General features: G+C 34.2%; 1 protein-coding gene across 1 annotated transcript in view; it reads right to left on the bottom strand.

Annotated features, from left to right (window-relative positions):
- The window catches only part of LOC106140763 (putative uncharacterized protein DDB_G0282133), a 71093-nt gene extending 51642 nt beyond the window's left edge, over positions 1-19451 (bottom strand). Inside the window, exon 1 of the mRNA XM_013342399.2 lies at positions 19209-19451. Coding sequence (XP_013197853.1) covers positions 19209-19263 — 55 coding nt within the window. The 5' untranslated portion in view covers positions 19264-19451. The remainder of the gene's footprint in view (positions 1-19208) is intronic.
- Between the last annotated feature and the right edge of the window lie 228 nt (positions 19452-19679).

Raw genomic sequence — 19679 nt, 5'->3', positions numbered from 1 at the left:
CAACATGTCACTCTTTCTATCATTAAGCCGAGCAGCTGATCCTGGCCTTTCGGTATTTTGGTGACTGTTGGCTCTGTCAACCCGCTGGGATGTAGCCTTGATTATATGTTATTATGGTAATGTATGTCACTTGCTTGCTAAAAATGACTGAATTGAAATATATACTGAAACAAGTTTATAAAAAAAATATTAGTATCTACCTACGAAACTGTTTTTAAAATCATTTTAACTACCAGAATCAAATACCTAAATAACAAAATTTCTACCTTTCTTGATTTCAAAGATTTTTTTAGTTTACAATTATTTAAGTTTAGTTTTTGTAGAGTTTCTTTCAATCAATTAAAAAGAATTATCAAAATTCAATTAGCAGATTGCTACCGCGTAACAAACAACTTAAAAAAATTAATTATGGCCGAATTGAGAATCCCATTTTCGTGTCGATAGAACAATGACTAAACCGCGTATTCCCTTTTAACTTTCCTTTCAATCAAAAGTGAAATCACTTCCTCCGCTGTCCCTAGGGAACCTACTCTTTATACAGATCACGATTCGCAACTATGTGGCATTTGCATACAACGCCGGTGCATGCAAATTACCCAAGAATGCATGACTAACTTGCCATTCCGGTCGCCTTTATGAAAAACTTCTTTCTGGATACCTAGCAATTTTGCGCCAACAGGTTTATTTAAAAAAAAAATCTTTTTTCATAAGGCCTAGTAGCAATTTAGCGCCAATGTTCATAAAAAAAAGAGACCTAGCAATTTATGTGTCAATATTTTTATTTTGAAAAATGATTATCGCCTGCCAGCATTATTCGATTGGGTTGACTTTTTGAGATTATATCTGTTAATTTTCACGTAGATGGAGCCTATAAATAATTCTAGTTTATTAATGACGACCACGCCCCAATTACTAAAAAAAGAAATGAACCAAAAATATGAGAAGAATCAATATTCCTATTGGAATTGACTATATCGTACTGAATAATTGTGAAAATCTCTATATTTAAACGTATTTTTTGTCTTTTTTTTGTTAAAGTATTTCCTTATCTAATTTAATTTATCTAAATCTTGTAAAAATAAGAAATACCATGATCCCGTATTCTTCAATAAGTCATTAGCTCATCGCATAGACAAAGCGACAATAACAATAATATTATGCAAAATATATTTAATCAGGCACTTAATACGGCCACAATGATCTTAACAACAATATTAAAATGTTATGCCTACGCCAACGTTTATTTACTTACCATATACATAAAACAAATGCAAATTGTTTATCCATGATAAGAATACATGAACGTTTCAACTTAACTTTATTTTGTACAAAAAAAAATTATTCATTCAAATTCAAAATTCAATTCAAATTTCTTTATTTTTCTCTACACAGACTGAAATCAAAATAGGTACACAAAAAGTTAACTATAACTATACAAAGTAAGTTTGTGAGAGACTGGAGTCTGAACTAAGCAGGGCTTGTATCTCAGTTCATATTCACAATTTATTTATCATTAATTTATTAGTTATCAATTTATTTTAGTTCACTAAATAAATAAAAAATCGGGTTTTTTTTTTTTTGTTGTTTCATATCATGTAAAGAGTGCGAAAGTAACGAAACGGGGCCAAGTGTGACAAGTCGCTTAAAATGATAATTTTAATCTCGCCTCGTTAAAAACTGGACTAATCCTAAACTATTAAGAGGAAGAAATGTTTCTTGAGACTGTAATTTATTCAACATTTTTTTAAAGCAAATTTTATATCAATCTCCTTTTCTAACGACAGTACAAGAGAACACATTTTTGACAGATGTATTAGGTATTATCGGGAGAATAAAATTTTGACGTTTAAATTGGCAGAAACGGAAATTCTCGACAATTTTTGTTTTAACGAGGGCCAATTCTCGGGCGTAATCTTGTTTATATTTAAACAAAAAATATTAGTTTTTTTTTATTAAAATAAATATTTAGGTAATCTAAGAAAACCTAAAATCCTTCCGAACAGCTTGTAAAGCACCATTTATTATTATGTTTTTTAAGCGTAATCATTCTAAGTACAAAATGTCCTTTTATGTTTCAGATAACCTCATTACAGCCTTCAGCTTCAGCAAATAATGTAATCTTATCAAGAAATTCTAATGAATTTACACGTTTTTATGGAATGCAATTTAAAATTGCGTTCTTATAACTGGTTCTTGACACAATGATGTTGAAATAGGTGCAATTTCGATAAATGTATTAGTTTTGCCTTCAAAATTTAATTATAGTTAAGGAAATGTTTGTCCTTAATAACTGTTAAAAAAACTATTTAATTAGCTTTTCAAAAAGTTAAATAGTGAAATAAATATTAAACGATAAAATAGTACTACCAAGGAAAAACAAGTGATCAGTTTAATTTACTAAATAATATAACCACACACGCTTCACACCTTCCCTTTTAGAATAGACAGAAACATTAGTCTCGAAGTGCGTTTGACTGAGTGGATTACTTGGAGTGGATTTATAAAAAAGATCTGTGCTGCACTATATAATTTACGATTAATTATGTTTGTAAGTTACGTGCAAAGATTCTAAGATTGGTGCACATTTCAACCCTTCACTCAAAATCCGTTTTCAAATTACTCTCTGAGAATTCAGACTCCTTCAATTAATATGACTGTCACGAACATTTAAATCTCGAAGCTCCCCCTTAACACGCAAGACTGCCAACATTGGAGTGACATTTAATTTCGCGTCATTAGTAACGCGTCCGCTAATTTCAATGATCTGAATTCGCAAACCGGTTTTGCTTTTGCCTAAATATTTAATCTTGATAAAAAAGTTTACAAGATTAATGCGTGAGCAGATTTAACGCTATTCCGTTAGTCTTATCAGAGAGTTGGGATAAATTCTACATGGTCTTCAAACTTCAACAGAAACACTGAAAAGCAGATGAGAGTATGCAATGAAATGAGTGTTTAATAAGACCTGAAAATCCAGTTAATAACATATTAGTGAAAACGAAATGCTCAGGAAGACTGCAATAATGACGAGAGTTTTTTTTTAATATTATAGAAACATTCATCGTATTAACCTTATTTAACCAGTTGCGTCACTTTGTCATTGAACTTGAGTGAAAGTGAAGTCGTATGTCGCCGTATGAAAGCTCACCAATATGGATTGGCTGTATGTAACGATATATCATAGATAGCCATGGAAGAAAAAAAACTGTCAATTTATTAACGCGTTGCAACATGGCGCGCGCTGTGAAACGAAAGTTACTCGTAATGAAATCAGCCAAAAGTGAGAATGTGTGATGAATTATTATACCGCTTATAAGATGTAATTAGAAGTGCATTGACAGCATTAAGAAAACCATGAATAGAAAGGGTGTGTGCCTAGTGAGGTGGCGGGAAACTGAACAAGTTGGAGGAAATCGTATTAAATAAGTACACTCATTTTCTTTTATTTTAAAGGGGCCTTTTCACGTCTGATTTCCTTGAGCGAAGATGAAGAAGAAAATACTTCCGGCGGGGCTTCCTTAGGGGTATAGGCCACAACACAACATATGGTGACCCTAGCGAGGTAGACAGACATGCTACGTCTGTATTAGTAGCCGCGGCAGGACATTTCCATGCACCTAAAACTAAGTGAAAAGATGTAAAAAGTTCACTTTCAGAAACAATCACACTCAACTTATAATCTATATACCTATTTATTAACTTTTTCGACATCTCCAAATTCCGATGGCCATAAACGTGTGACTGTTTTTTTAAAGAGTGAAGTAACATTATACCAACATTACGAAACGAAATTTTTCAAATATGGATTGTTGCGTCATTTTGAGAAAGTTTACAATAATAGATTATGAAAATCGTCTAATGCTCGTGTCATTTCGTCGACGATCAGCTTTTGACAGTTGGGCAAGCAGTGTCGAAGAGATAATAATATTATCATTACTCGTCTCGACCAGAAGTGGTATGTATTGAATTCAGTGGGACTAACATATCTCAAAGACAAAAGTTCTTTAATTGAAAAAAAAAACAGAAAAATGTGTTAGTTTTAGATATTTCTTAGGTTATTCTTCATTTTGGGACAATAATGTAACCGCCAAAGTTTCTCAAGGACTTTTCACGAACGTTGACAAGACTTAAATCTTAACCTCTCTCATTCTATTCCGAACCCTAAAAAGAACTTTTGAAAAAAAACATAAGTCATGATTCTGATTTTTCAGCTTACCCAGGTAAAACTTAATTCAAAGTCGATTTGCCACACATCACGTTTTGTTTATTTGAAACTCTATTCTTTTATTTGGAGTCCATCTCGTACTTGAGCAGTTTTTATTCCTTTGTTATGACGCCCGAGTATAAATTTAGAGTAGTTCTTATATTCAACTCAGCCGGAAAGTTACGAATAACAGTTATCATTCTATCGCCGTGTTAATTACGCATTTGTTTGCTGCACTTGTGGGCGGACTGGTGCGCCGACGCAGTGTCCCGTTGCAAGATTTTAAACAAGCTTTTGCCCCTGACTTTAATCCGGTGAGAATTATCAAAAGTTTCTTTGGCTTCGCTCGTGGTAAAATTGTAGACGTCTTATTCTGATGTAAACTTAAAACTTGAAAAAGTCAAACTCAGTCTATAGAGCCATTTCTTTATGTACTGAAAAAAAGGCAAACAATCTTCTTAATAAGTCTAAATAAAACTATAATATAGATCGTTTCATTTTTAAATTAATTTTTCATCAAAAAAAAGAATCAAGATTGTTAAGCTTTATATCGAACAAATAAGACGATATGAAAAACCTATGGATTTATCATAACATCCGCCCACAGATTATGTGCGAATAACGCGAGGCAACGACAACAATAGAATTGCCGCAAAAACAGACTGTATCGCAACATCAATACTTCCCGCCCACAATTCTTTTTTTGTAAGTAAATATTGATTTCGCAATATTTAGTTACACAATTTAAAAAATTAAGTTGTTTCATTCAATTAATCTAAGAATAACCCATAATTAAAGGAAAATAAAATACTCATCACAAAATCTGACTAAGCATTTGGTTAATGTACTTCATTTCAGACATCAATAACTAATTTTGCTCAAAATTCGGCCATTATTTCGCCTTCTATAAGTAAAATGTATAAGTAGTAAACCTTATATCTCATCTTACTCTCCGTAAAGAAGATTAAGTTCAAACGCACTTAAATAATAACTTACATTCTTAATCCTGGGCTGTACCTAGTTAATTTATGCTTATCTAGGCTACACGTGTTCTAGCCTAAGCACAAACGCTAGGTACTTTTACGGATTATGATTGACACTATCCTATTTGAATCATAACTGTCCAAGTAGGTCAAAACACACACGTGCATATATAAATCACGCCTCTTTCCCGGAGGGGTAGGCAGAGACCACATCTTTTCACTTGCCACGATCCCTGTATATCTACTTCTTTCGCTTCAACCACACTCATAACTCTCTTCATGCAAGCTCGTCGGTTTCGGGTACTATATGTATGTAGATCAAACGCACATATGAGGTAGAAAGAGCTAAAAGACAAAACACTCGAAGGCCATGTTTTACTAAGAAGACCCATTTCTCATACATACATACATACATATGATCACGTCTATATCCCTTGCGGGGTAGACAGAGCCAACAGTCTTGAAAAGACTGAATGGCCACGTTCAGCTATTTGGCTTAATGATAGAATTGAGATTCAAATAGTGACAGGTTGCTAGCCCATCGCCCAAAAAAGAATCCCAATTTTGTAAGCCTATCCCTTAGTTGCCTTTTACGTCATCCATGGGAAGGAGATGGAGTGGTCCTATTCATTTTTGTATTGGTGCTGGGAACCACACGGCACGCATTTATAATATAAGTGGGATAGTATCTTTTCCCCACTCTTGTCTATTTAACACATTGCCGGCTGCACATTCGGTAGGCAGTAGGCATTACATACATTTCCGGTAACACATACCAAGTACAGTGTTATCGCTGGTAATTAGTTTAGTTTAGGTAATCTACTTGAGATAAAATGCGTTAAAATGAGTTCGGTAGTTTTGTGTTATCAAGGACAGACAGACGCATAGACGCGACGGAGACTTTTTCTTGTTATGCCAAAAAAATTTGTGTTATAAATTTTACGAATTTTTGTGCTTGTCTTGCTTAAAATAGAGATGAGTGGAAGGCGATGGGGGAGGCCTATGTCAATGGACCACCTGACAAACAACTTGTTGCTGATGCATGAAGAACACATACATATGGTCACGTCTATATCCCTTGCGGGGTAGACAGAGCCAACAGTCTTGAAAGGACTGAATGGCCACGTTCAGGTATTTAGCTTAATGATAGAATGGTATAGTATAGTGCCGTGTGGTTCCCGGCACCAATATAATGTACGTAACTTCGAATTTTTAGTCCAGATTATACCTACTAGATCAGACCATGGTAAAAGCTGCACTAGATGAACATGCCTAAACCCTTAGTCGCCTTTTGTGATGTCCATGGAAAAGAGGTAGAGTGATAGGACTACTTCACCGGGAACCACACGGCAGTATAACAATTCTTTAGATTCTTTCAGCTAAACCTAGCCTTCGAGTCTGGATTATTGAAATTTCATACAAGCACTTGAATTATAACATAATGAGTATCATCTCACGCCAGATAAAATAATATTGTTGTACGAATATCGTATGAATGTTTACTTTCCACTGTCCAAACGTGTACGTTCTGATTATTTAATCCGTGCCCTGAATAAAAACAGTGCAACTTATTATTGGAGCCAATTCATAAATAAACTGTTCATAAATTATTGTTCGGCGTGTAGAGAATTTCAATTTTGCAATAAGTTCTTTTTGTATTCGATTGCAATTGCTGAATAGGTATGTATTTACTTGTTTTATTCGATTTTTTATAGAAATGTAAATCATAGCGTTTCGATTCGAATAAGAAAATTAACGCAACTAAACCAGTTATAATTTCTTAACCCGTCGTATGACTGCATCAAAAAAAACAAGCTGGTACAAAATTAAAAAGTACTTGCTTAAAAAAGCAGATCCGCCTTAAGTTGGAAACGTCAAATAATTTTTAAAATCAGAATCTTTGGAGTAATCGAGTACCTTCCTTTGTCGACGTTTTCTTTATAGGTACACGCTAATGCACATTCCATACAAATAATGTAAAGGGAAATGTTTTTGTTTTTTCTCTGAAACCTTCAAATTCAAAAGTTTTCATAAAACCTTACACAGCCATGCACTAGATCTTCGATAGTCACTAAGGTTTTTTATCTGAATGTTCCCACAGGATCAAAGCCCTCAGTAATAATTGGCCTCTAAATAATTCTCTAGCCGCAGTTTCTGTGTTACTCTGATAATTTCCCCATTTCTGACTATCGATTGGACATTTGGGCGCGCCCCTCATTATAGCAGTTCAAGTTCAATGACACGCCGCTCCCTCCCAGCCCTCTTCGGATTTGTATTCTTACAGTTTTGCATTTTTATGCGGTGATGTTAGATCTTTTTATATAATTTAGGTTTATAATTGAAAAAAAAACCACAAATTACTTGCAAATGATGATAATTTTAGTAAAAATATGATTGGTATAATATAATAGTATGATTTCATTATTTAATAGGATAAATTCTTTTGTCACCTCCAAAACGATATGAGAAATCGTTCAAACTAAGAATTGTCAGTCAGACAGTAACGGTATGAAAAAAATAATGGTCTTGAGATAATACTACTTTACGATGGGATATGAGTACTTTTAGTTACTTTCGGAAGTTTTTATATATATTAATAGATTCCCAACAAGCTATTGCCTGCGACTTCATACGTACAAGCTCGATTTTGAAGCATGGTAAAGTGCTATCCAGAAATAGCTTAAAGTAAGCATTCTATCCCTTGGTCTAAAGGTCAATTCACAGGTAAACGAGACCCGACTCAAAATTTCGTTACATATCTATTTGTTATTGATTTTTCTTGTTCTTCATTCTGCATTAGTCTCAATTAGGTACATCCTCACCGCCAGAGATAAGCCTCAGGAGTAACATAATTGCATTTCTGGAAATGTTCATGGGAGCGCAGAAGATTACCAGATGAAGTTAAATTTACAGTCGCTCTTTTGAAACCTCGTATCGAAACTCCTTTAAAAAAAAAAGTTCTATTGAATTTAAAATAAGAAATAAGAAAAATATAAAGGTTTTGACATAGCAATCATGGTATTTTATTTCAGCGCGAATATTTTAATTATTTCAGTATATTTCCTTTACTCGGTGTAAACTGACTTTAAGTCTTTGCTATAACAGTACTGCTATTTATTAGCGGGGTCATTACCCGAGTTTCAGTGTCGGTCTATTTGTGGTGTTATGTAAACACCAGTACATCTAGACTCGGATGGACTTCCTGTATTTAAACTGATCTGAAGAGAGACTGGGAACCTGAGACCAAAAGTTTGAATGAAAATAAAGCGAGACGAGTTAAAAATTAATTGATTCTTCTTTAATTTTTAAATTAGTTTTTAAATATATTCTATGAACGAGGTATTCTATTTTTTGGGATACGACTGATACTACAATTGGATATACTTTAATAATTTGAGAGAAAGAGAGAGGACTTTTTCATACCCAAAGTGCAGTAAAATTAAATATTTCTGCAAACACTTCCCAGACAATACGACATAAAATGAAACTTTTGTTTCCCACGAGACTTTACCTTGATAAAACAGAAACTGAGCTCTATTTTCATTCTGCAAGAGCTCAACATGATTAACCTCCTTAGTTAGGCCTATATTATCGAAATAATACGTGAACAACTATATCCCTCAATAACCAGAAAACCAAGACCTTTCACTGCATCGCAACAAAACTAATCGGTAGTTTTTATTAAATTGGTTAGCCATACGTTGTTTTTAAGAGGAGCATAAATGTTTGCCTTGTCTTTTTTCTCTAGAAAAGAATTTGGACTCTATGGTACAGAGTTAAGGGTCATAAGCGAGTTAAAATATTAAGCTAAAGTCTGTGGCAAATTGCGTTCCGTTGCCCTAGCTAGAGTAATGTCCTATTGTTTGGTTACACAGGGGTTCTTTGCAATAAATCAATGAAACAGCGTTAAACTAATACATTTCGTGTCCATTCCGTTTTACCCACAATGTTTTCGTTCAGTTCACGTAATTGAAGTAACATGTTTGTTTTCTCAGTAGAGGGATTGAGTCATATTTTAATACAACGTATGGTGTAGAAGTTATAAATATTTGGACTACTGTACCTATACTTACTCATGTTATGCTGAATGCATATAATGTATCCTGGACGGTACTTTTTTAAATACTTTTTTAAACGCAATATGTGATATCTTTTTACGTAACTGTGAAGTATGATAATGAGAAAACAGCCTTGTTCATTGATTTTGAACCAAATATGTGAGCATGCATTATAGCATGTTCAAACTTAAATGACCTTGTTGTGTTGTGATGTTAATTGAACAATAACTGCATTTTAGTCATTACTATTTAATATGAACGCCTTGTTTAAATCGGCGACGTTCTTGAAATGTCATGGTCAATATCTAGAAGTATGCAGGGATCTTAGCAAGTCGAAAGATGAAATTTATATAGGTAATGTTGCGATAGTAAGTCTTACTATTTACAATCCAAGCAAAACCATCCAAAGGAAAGCTAATCAATTACATGCTAAAATAACGCGTAAAGTTTTCACACCTTTCGTACATTTATAATGTACTCAATAACCGGAAAAACTACAAGTTACAAGTCGTGAACGATGGTAGTATCGACCCACACCGGTCGCGCGACCTATCCCAAACAGTAGACGGCAGCGGCAGGGTTGAGGGAATTCAACATTCTTTTTTTTTGTTCGAAAATTAAAAGTGTCTCGCCATCTTTTTTAGACAAAGCTATTTATAGCCAGTGTTTTTTTTTTTGTCTAAAAGCATTTTTTTTGGCCGCCTTTATACTTGTTTAGAGCTCCACATCTCCAAATCTAAATTCGAAACTTTTTTTCTTTCAGTAAACACAAAATTATCGAGATTATGATAATAATATACTTTTAAAGTCACCTAAAATTACAAATATACAGCATATTTATTATTTTAGCGACGATAAAATTAATACACTTTCTATAAACATCGTCACACGTGATTACTAAGAAAGAACTAGCAATTTAACAGCTGCTACAACCATTATTTCATAAACGCTATAATTATAATCACGTTTCTTGCCTTTAACAATGAATCAATAACATGAACTTATATAACTGACACGCACGTTTTAATACAAGTTGTACAAGGTAATCGACTTAGTGTTATAAATTTATATGCCTTTATTCCAAAAAAAATTAACAGATATTTATTTTTTAAATAGTCTTCACTACGGTTATCGAAGGCAACGATGGCAAAAATATTACTGTATCTACTGTGGTATCTAATAAAAAAATGTTATATTTCAGGCACAGACAGTTTAATTAAGTCGTAAAGTGCACAATAAAAACAAATTAAAAGTGTCTCCGCATTACACAAATTCACAAGAGACGACGAAATAAACAAGCTGGAATGAAGTCTTCGAGGAACACTCATCATTAGTATGCTGTCAAAGAAGATTACTGAATACTGGAACATAATGTCATGTAAATAAGGACATAAAGGATGATTTATTGCACTTAGATATTATATTGTTATTCGAAAAATTTGACAGCAGACGACATGAAATGCGATACTGGCCAGTAATAAAACATTGCATGTCAACATTTACAACGGTCCGGCTAAAATAAGTCATCGCAAGAATGAAGGATCGTAATTTCCAATTTAGAACATTTTTTTTTTTTTTGTTTTGATAAAGATTTCATTACTTAACCTTTTAACCGCGCGAGTCGCATATATGCGACAAATATTGCCGTGCCCCTACCGCCCGTGTCGTATTTCTGCGACAGAGAATATCCATGATTTTTTCGTTCTATTATCGTCCTATTAACTTCGTGGTATAACTAAAACTATTATTGAATAGAGCTATTTATTACAACAATTACTTAAAATTATGTTTCATAGCTCTAAGCATTGAAAAAACTTAAACAAAAATAAGTAATTGGCAGCTCGGACTTTTCTTCGGTGTCTATCGCGCGTGTCGCATAAATATGACCATAGGGATGGGATACAATGCAATGCGCATTTTAAAAACAAAATAACAAACAGTTAAATAATCAGGTATAATGCATCATTCAGCATGAAATAAACAGTGTCATACGAAATAAAGTTAAATTAACAAGTATAACTTTAAACATAAGAATTATTTAAACGGTCGCTCCATTCGCTCTCACAAAGAATTAGTCAAAATAAGTTAGATTTCGGAAATTTTACTAATTTTCACTTAGAGATAAGCTTTCACCTTAAAGATGAATGATTGTGATACAAGAAGGCTGATTTTAAATAAAAACATAAAAAACTTTTTGACTTTTTTTTATCGATACAACGATTACTCCTCCTTATTTATTGTAGGTATTATTTTATCGATTTGTAGCGGCGCGCTAGGGGCACGACAATTGATATTTAGCCAAGCGCTTAAAAGGTTAAATGAAGAAAGCACGGCAACAAAAGGAATAACGCTATTTTTTTTGTTTTTATATTCTTTTACTCTAAACCAAAATATGGTTTTATTTTGCGGATCAACCCTGTTTTCTATCTTTCCACGCCCTTGATAATAAAACCCACCCTCGTTTCTTTGACAAAGATATGTTCGTTGCGCTGCCGGGCGTCTTATCAGCTATCCCGCATGTGTTATTGCTTACGTCGCTAGAAAGTCTGCATAATGTTATTGTCAACTTTTATTTGTTTATCAAGACTATTTTGTCTGTTGCACAGAAAAAAAACTACAGGAATACATAAAATACATGTGTGTGTGTCTACATTCATACATAAACAAAACAAACAAACGTGGTGATAAACTTTAATCAGCAAACCAAAGAGACAGATATAAAGCTAATTCAATTTTATTAGTCCATAATAAAACTAAGTTCAATCAGTCAGACGTTGGCCCCAAGCCAAAAGGTTTCCAAAATTATTCTGACATTTTCGGAAATCCACCATTTTACTTGACCTCTGGCTTATCTATTAGTAACTACGTAACTTCCGGAAGCCAAGGTCAAGTTATTTTGGTGAATATCCAAACCGTATGCTTATGACCCACCCCGTCTAGACGTCGTCTGAGTTTCCGCGCATGCGTACCCCTTATTGCTCTATTAAAAAAAAAGAGAAAATTTATATTTTATGTTTCTGATTTATTTGAACTTTTTGATGGATTTTATGTAATCTGTCTGTTTTTTATTAGGTAGAATTTAAAATACTTTTTGTAATTTAATTAAGTACAATAATAATTAACTTTTTTAAACTCTCACATAAACACCACATGGACTGATGCCATGGCGGACAGATACACTTTTACGGAAAAAGAATAACTGTCATATTCAATAATTAAAATTTTCTATATAGACATTCTGAACCTGACCAAAACATCACTGCAGATATTTTTACAAAGCTTTGGAAATGATTTATAATTTAAGTTTAACGAACCAATTCGCACTACCCACAAACAAACACCACTTAGTAATATAAATTAACTTGGCTCAATGATCTTGCACGTCATAGCGTGTGAACGGCCAGCACGCCTACAATAAAAAAAAAAAGATCGCAGTCTGTGACCAGCCATCCGATAAAACCAGGATTAACTAGAGAATTACACACTCCGTTGGCCGTTGTTCCGTGAACCATAGACAAGGTAGATACTAATTGCAAGTTAATTACTGGCTAGTTGAAAAGTTGTATTGTAAGACGTCAACCTTCTTTTTATATTTATATTTATTATTATATAACATCACGCTGCAACTATTAGGAGCAAAGATATAATAGAAAATGTAAAAAAACGGGGAAAATTATTCATCCTTGAGGGCTTCAATGATGCCCAAAATAACTATTCCCCGCGGACGAAGTCGCGGGCACAGCTAATCACAAAATATATACGACCATATTTAGTAACTTAGAACCCAGGGTATTCAAGAAATATAATAATCTCATCACCCTCGAGATTCTGCACCACCGTTAACTTAAACCGTTATTTACAAGTAGTACTCAATATTTTGCAGCACTGCGATGCGTCGTAAAATATGGCAGTGTAATAAACTTAATTTTTCCGTCAATAACAGTTATGGTAATGAAACGGTATTATACTTCGCGTGGCTTTATCTGGCGATTGCTAAGTAATTCTACAGTTACGCGATTGTGATTTTTGTTTCAAATAAGTAGTTTAATACAGTCCACAGCATTACATCCAAGGAAGCGATGTTTTACTGAAATACCTAAAATCCAAGCAGGATTCTGCCGTGTGGCCGTGGCAATTCTACTATTTTACCAGTGTACTTTAAGAGAGAAGGGGGGCTCATTTCTTAAATTAAGCAATTCAATGAAAACATCAAATAAGAATTGATTTGAACAAAATCTACCATGCAATTTTTGAGATACGGTATAATTTCTTTGAAAATATAAAAAGTGCGGGTTCCCCCGTCCACGAATCCGACTGGCACTTGACCTGTTTTTACTTACTTTTGTATTTATTGAAACTAGCGATTTCCCAGCAGCATGGCGTTGAATCTTTCTCAACGCTTCATTAGCATAGGTCAGAGTTCCATTGCAGCTGCATACAGCCATGTTGCAATCGCACTGCGGCTGAACGAACCATGCTAATTGTCAAATGTCTTTGGCTGTCACGAATTTGGCGGTAAAATACTACTTGTATAGAGTTTGATTTTGAATTAAGAAACTATGACCTCTGGGGCTTTAACGGTAGTTGAGAATGAAGGGTTTTATTAGAGTCAATATTTTTGAGAATATTTTTCACTCAGATATCATCAACTTATTATTATACATATATTACATATATTAGTTGCATGTCCAACAATTTTCCATCTAAATGACCAACCATAATACGGGACTTTCTTTTTATATTTCTAATAAGATATATTTATTGTTTAGTGGTAGAAATTTCCAATTTTTTCAGCTACTTTTAATTCGGTTGCTTTTCGAAATTCAAAATTTAAATTTCATACCATCAATCAGTGTCATAACACGTACATATCTCTAGCAAATTGAATATACCTCCCCCTGAGCATTTCCCTTTAAAAGGATATCAGCTGTCGGCGAATGAAATTCGCGTCGACACACAAATCATTATGGTTATCACCTCGGATCAAAGAAACCGCCTTGAGGTGAAAACATGACACATCCAATACAGATTTCCATTATGGCCTAAAGGCTCTGTGGTCCGAAGAAAGTAAATACTTATAATGGACATAAACATAACCATGCCGTGTGGTTATCGGGGCCAATAGTAAAAAGAATAAGACCACTCCATATCATTCCTATGGATGTCGTAACTGGCGACTAAGGAATAGGCTTGTAAACTTGGGATTCCTCTTTTAAGCGATGGCTAGCAACCTGTCACTATTTGAATCTCAATTCTATCATCAAGCCATACAGCTGAACATGGCCATTTAGTCTTTCCAAGATTTTTTTTTATTTAGATAGATATGTTTTGTAAGGGTAAGTCACGTATAATCTCCGTTTTTCCGACTTGATTTGAAAGCTAGCTAACCTTGGATAAGCTATTTATAAATTTTAATAAGTTTTCTTTTTCTATCAATCACTTCCGGTTAACCTCAGAGAGAGTGGAAAATAGACATATTAAAACCAACGTTCGTGAATCACCCTACAGATCGCTAGGTTTATAACTTTTTTTTTATTAATTATTGCCAGTTACATTCTATAATTCACTTTTTAATCTGCAATAAGTTAAGGTCTTATTCTGTTCAACATTTGCGTAAATATGTAAATGAGAATTCATATTCCTATGATAGTCACGTTTCCGACCACTCGTTCCACGCCCTCCTTGCACTCCGCGGTTACACTTGATCCCTATTGCGACACCGTGGTACACAAATCTATGATACGTGTTACTTCATACTTACTGTCATACTAATATTATAAAGGAGAATTGTATTTTTGTTGGCAACTTCATATATGTATTCAAAAACTGCTGGAGCGATTTTGAAAATAATTTCAGGCTACTTTTTTTCCGGAAGTTCCCAAAGGAATGTGTAGTTAGTAGAGATTTTACAAAGATTGCGTTTTTGCAAAGTTTTAGGTTTTGGAATTTGGATGTAAGATACTGGATCCCACAGAATAGGGAACCTTTTATGTGTGGCAACAGCCATACCATGCCATGTAATTAATAACTATGGTTTTTTTTTTACATTCAAAACATTTTTATTTCATTATTTTATTTCAATTTGGTACGACTAAAACGTTGCATTTAATTATTTTTGCGTCACACCAAATACCTACTACGACCCTTAAGTTCTGATGTTAAAAGATGAAATATATTTTACTTGAAACTGTCACAGGAAGCGTATAAAATAATGCTAGATACAATCATGCATCTGGCGCCTTTTTGACACGGGCCATAGCATGATTTCATTAACTGATCAAAATCAACTGAATGATGAATAGTTCAAGAATGTAGGGCATTGAGTCACGTTCAGAGCGTTCTTATTTCAAATTTAAATCTTTGCGCGGGAATTAGCATAGATAATTTATTTGGTTTTAAGGAACTTGAAGTCCCGTGCTATGCAATTTCCTTCCCTAGGGACAGAAAGAAACTGGAACAAACCCCAATAGTGTAAAAAAATAAGGGTTACAAGTCACGATTGAAAGGCTTTTGCTTTCATTTCTTTACATTGGATTTCAGTAAATAATGTTGCCAACGTAGTGAGGATATAAATACACATACATATACATGAGGATATAAAGTCGCTATCTTTGAATGCCTTTAAAACTAAATTAAAACTGTGGCTTATCGAAAAATCGTTTTATACTGTTGACGAATATTTCGATAAAAAAATAAATTCTGACAAGAACATTTAATATGACATTATTTTAATTTAATTTTCATTTCAATTTTAATTTTCATTTAATTTCAATTTTCTGTATTTTTGCATGCCATGACTGGTTAAATGCGCGACATGTATATGCTTTGTAACACCTTTAATTGTACCGCATTTATAGCAAATAAAGTATTTGTACCTATTTGTATTTGTATTTGTGAGATTACATAGGTAAGTATTTTTATCTGAGTAGGTAGTCTTTTTTTAATGCAGATACAAATTAAAAGTCTAAACATATGTGATATCTCTTCAGTTATTCTGTCTTGTTATTTCGAAGAGAAGCCTCGATGACTAAGAAATAACAAGGCAGTAAAACAATACAAATTCGCGTGCCTGCAATTGACATAGAAAGGAAATAATTGGTATTTGACATGTTACAAGACAATGCTTAACTAGGAGTATATTTTACTCGTTAAATTTTGATTGTTGTGTATAAATTGTAGATATTGTAGAGCGTCAACGGTCGAATCGGTAAGGTTAAAACGCATGTGGCGCAAAAAGGCACAGGTTCGAATCCCACCTCGGCCATGAACCAATGACTATTTTAGAAATTATGTACATTCGTTTGAAAACGAACCGATGCTCTTACGGTGAGGGAAAACATCGTGAGGAAACTTGCACATTCGGCAACTGAATGTGTAACCATGATCACACCAATACGGGTTAGGTTCCTCTGCAAAGGTTGCTGAGGTCGGAGGGAGTCGCTTCGTGTCTTCGTGTCAAAAACCTGACTCGCCCAATCCAGGATACCCCAGATTCCAGAGTTGAGGATCTTGGAGATGCTCAACTCTGGAGAGAGAGACAGAAGGAAGAAGACTGAATCCAACTAGATCTTATAATTTATTTATATATTTGATTGACTGATATGTCAAAGCAAAACCCCCAAACTACTGGGACTAGAGAATGGCGTATTGGTTCCTTATATAGTCCAATACTTGAGATCTGAAAATCCTTTAATTACAAACTTTAGTTAAAAATTAGACCTTGCAAACAAATAACAAACTAACTAAGAGACGCCTTCACACACTGACTACACTCTCTTATCAAGTACAAACAAGCGACCTCCGCTTTTTTTTTTCTAAGGTCAAAAACTTGAACCTAACGGCTTCAAAATGGTGATTCATACAGCCTTATGTCCGTGCAGACAGACAAAAAGTTATCGTATATTTACTCATACTAAACTGTTCCTACAATACAGCCAAGTGTGGGCGAGAAGAATACCTACTAAACGAACTAATGAAAAGTGTGAATCAATGTGTTTTGGTAGATTCTTTGTTGCTAAATGTGCTTAACCGAATGTTGAAAAGGAGTATTGGTAAAAAAATCAATCAATATACTAAATATTGATAACATAATACGTACTTTTGTGATCAATATTAAGTATTTTGATCACTAATACAAGATTGTTACTTACTCCAAGTAATTTCTCAACCAAATCAGGAGATTTGTTTTTTTTTAAAGGGTTATATTGCCCGAACAAAAGTGATACAATTTTTTTGATCAATCTCTATGGTATCCCGGTGCGTCCAGTTAAAAGTAAAATTTGTCAATTACATCAAAATTCAAAGGCAACATCAAAATACCTAACACCCATCCTTTTTGCACGGTTCAAAAATGCACGTAAAATTACAAACATGATTGATTTTCCACATCGGCAAGAAGGCACGTTTCTTCGACGATAAGTTCCGAGTTTATCACAAAAAGTAGTGCGTGGTAATCCTTCGGGTAATGATTGATCACGTAAATAGGCCTACCAGTACTTGAGTACTGAGCTTAGGGTTGCCATCTATAGAGGAAAGATCAAGAAAGAAGGCTAATAAGCACTTCCTTTGTTTGAAACCAGGTGAAGAAAGGTCAGGTCAAGAGTACCCTAAACCGACAACCGAATAATGTGGATGAAGCGAATGAAGTATGCGGGGATCGTGCTCAGTGGAAAAATGTAGTCTATCCCTAACCCTCCGAAAAAGAGGAGTCAATTTTATGTAGGCAAGATCCTTGGAACAGGGTTGATAGAGATGTGAAATATAAAAAATAAATAAGAAGTTAACATCGGCGGATATGCAGAACATTCAGAACGGATGTCAGGATAATTACAAAAATAATATTTGACAATGACCTGTCACTAAGGCGCTTTTTAGTTCTTTAGATCGAAAATGGCAATGGTATTTCCTGGTCACATCTAATCCAGTAATAAATAATGCAGAGTGAGGTAGCATTCTTTACACGTCTGGAACTCACTTAGTTTAAAAAAAACAAAACTACATCTATTTAAAAGCCAAAGTTGCTAATCGTCACTTGAGGCTAGTTAAACTTAAAGATTAAATTCATTGAAGACAAAAAACTAGGTAATCTTTGAAATTAAAACAAGTTAAAACTAAAAATACTTCTATAATGTTCTTACTAATAATAACTAAAATTAACCGTAACTAAAATTTAAATTCACCCTTTATATATATAAAAATGAGTTTTTTTTTCGTAATTCCTTTATACCGATCTGGCAGCCCTAAATAAGCGGAGCCTGGGCCGGCCATATGGGGAAATGTCGGCAAACCTGCCCCCTAGCCCTCGGCGGGTCCGCTTGCAAATATTGCAATGTATAAAACGTGTTCTATCGTGATTTTTACCGCCAGATTAAAAAAAAACTCTTTATTTTTTAACCCTTATGCATAGTGGTCTATTTCATTCAATACATATAATGTCTTACTTACGCATCGTAGCGACCGAATTGGCTCAGTTATATGCAAATAATATAGTTTACACAGGTACCTATATGCTTAAAATCTTATTTAGGTATTGATTTTTCAAACAATTTTGTTGTTTGAAACAAATCGATAAATGTTTATTGCACACTATCTAAGTATCGTGGTACCTGTATTTTGCCCGGGCAAATAAGCTATACAACAAAAAAGTTTCATCATAATCCTTCCGGTATCCTTACCTATTTCCGGAGATAAGCGTGTACAACAGATATACAGACTTCAATTTAATTCTTTAATCCTCTGCTATTTTGCTTGATCTTTTGACCAGAAACACAGACTTTACCTACTGTTTGACCATAAGTGTGCATTAATGTTATTGATAATTCCAAAATTTGCGGATTTGGCAAAAAAATTATATATAATCACTTCCGCAGCATTATTTTCGATGACGTTGCCAGTAACGCTAAAAGAAAACTCTTAATAAAAAAATATATTCGACAATTTTAAAATAGTCTTCTTAATACACACCGAAAAAGTCCTCCCAAGTCATAGAATGGTCGGAATCTGCATTAGCGCCGTCCATCTTCGTTTAAAAACTTTTAACTTCGCATCACCGACGTGATAACGTTTCAACACATCACTATGAGTCGATTGGCTCACAAAACTCGGTACTAAGTTACATTTTCGTGTCAATATTTGTTGACAAACAATGATACGTCGCGCTGTAATGGCCGAGCGGGCGCGGAACACGAATCACACAGCCCTCCCGCTTGGCTGCCGACTGGTGAATGAAAAAACAGCGGAACGTAGCCTCCCGCCTCTGCCCTCCCACGCGAGCCCTGCATTTCGTTCATATTGGGTTGCATAGCTGCATAAACTGGTGTAAACTGTATAGCTGTTTTTAGAACATTCGTGGAGAAGATTTGTTATTTAAATAAGAAGCTAACTTTTACCTGCGAGTTCATGCGTGTGGAAGAGTAGATTAATTACTACTGCATC

This window comes from Amyelois transitella, chromosome 27, assembly GCF_032362555.1.
Source record: "Amyelois transitella isolate CPQ chromosome 27, ilAmyTran1.1, whole genome shotgun sequence".
NCBI lineage: Eukaryota > Metazoa > Arthropoda > Insecta > Lepidoptera > Pyralidae > Amyelois > Amyelois transitella.
Note: the sequence above shows the minus strand (reverse complement) of the source record. Positions and strands in the feature narration are given on the sequence as shown.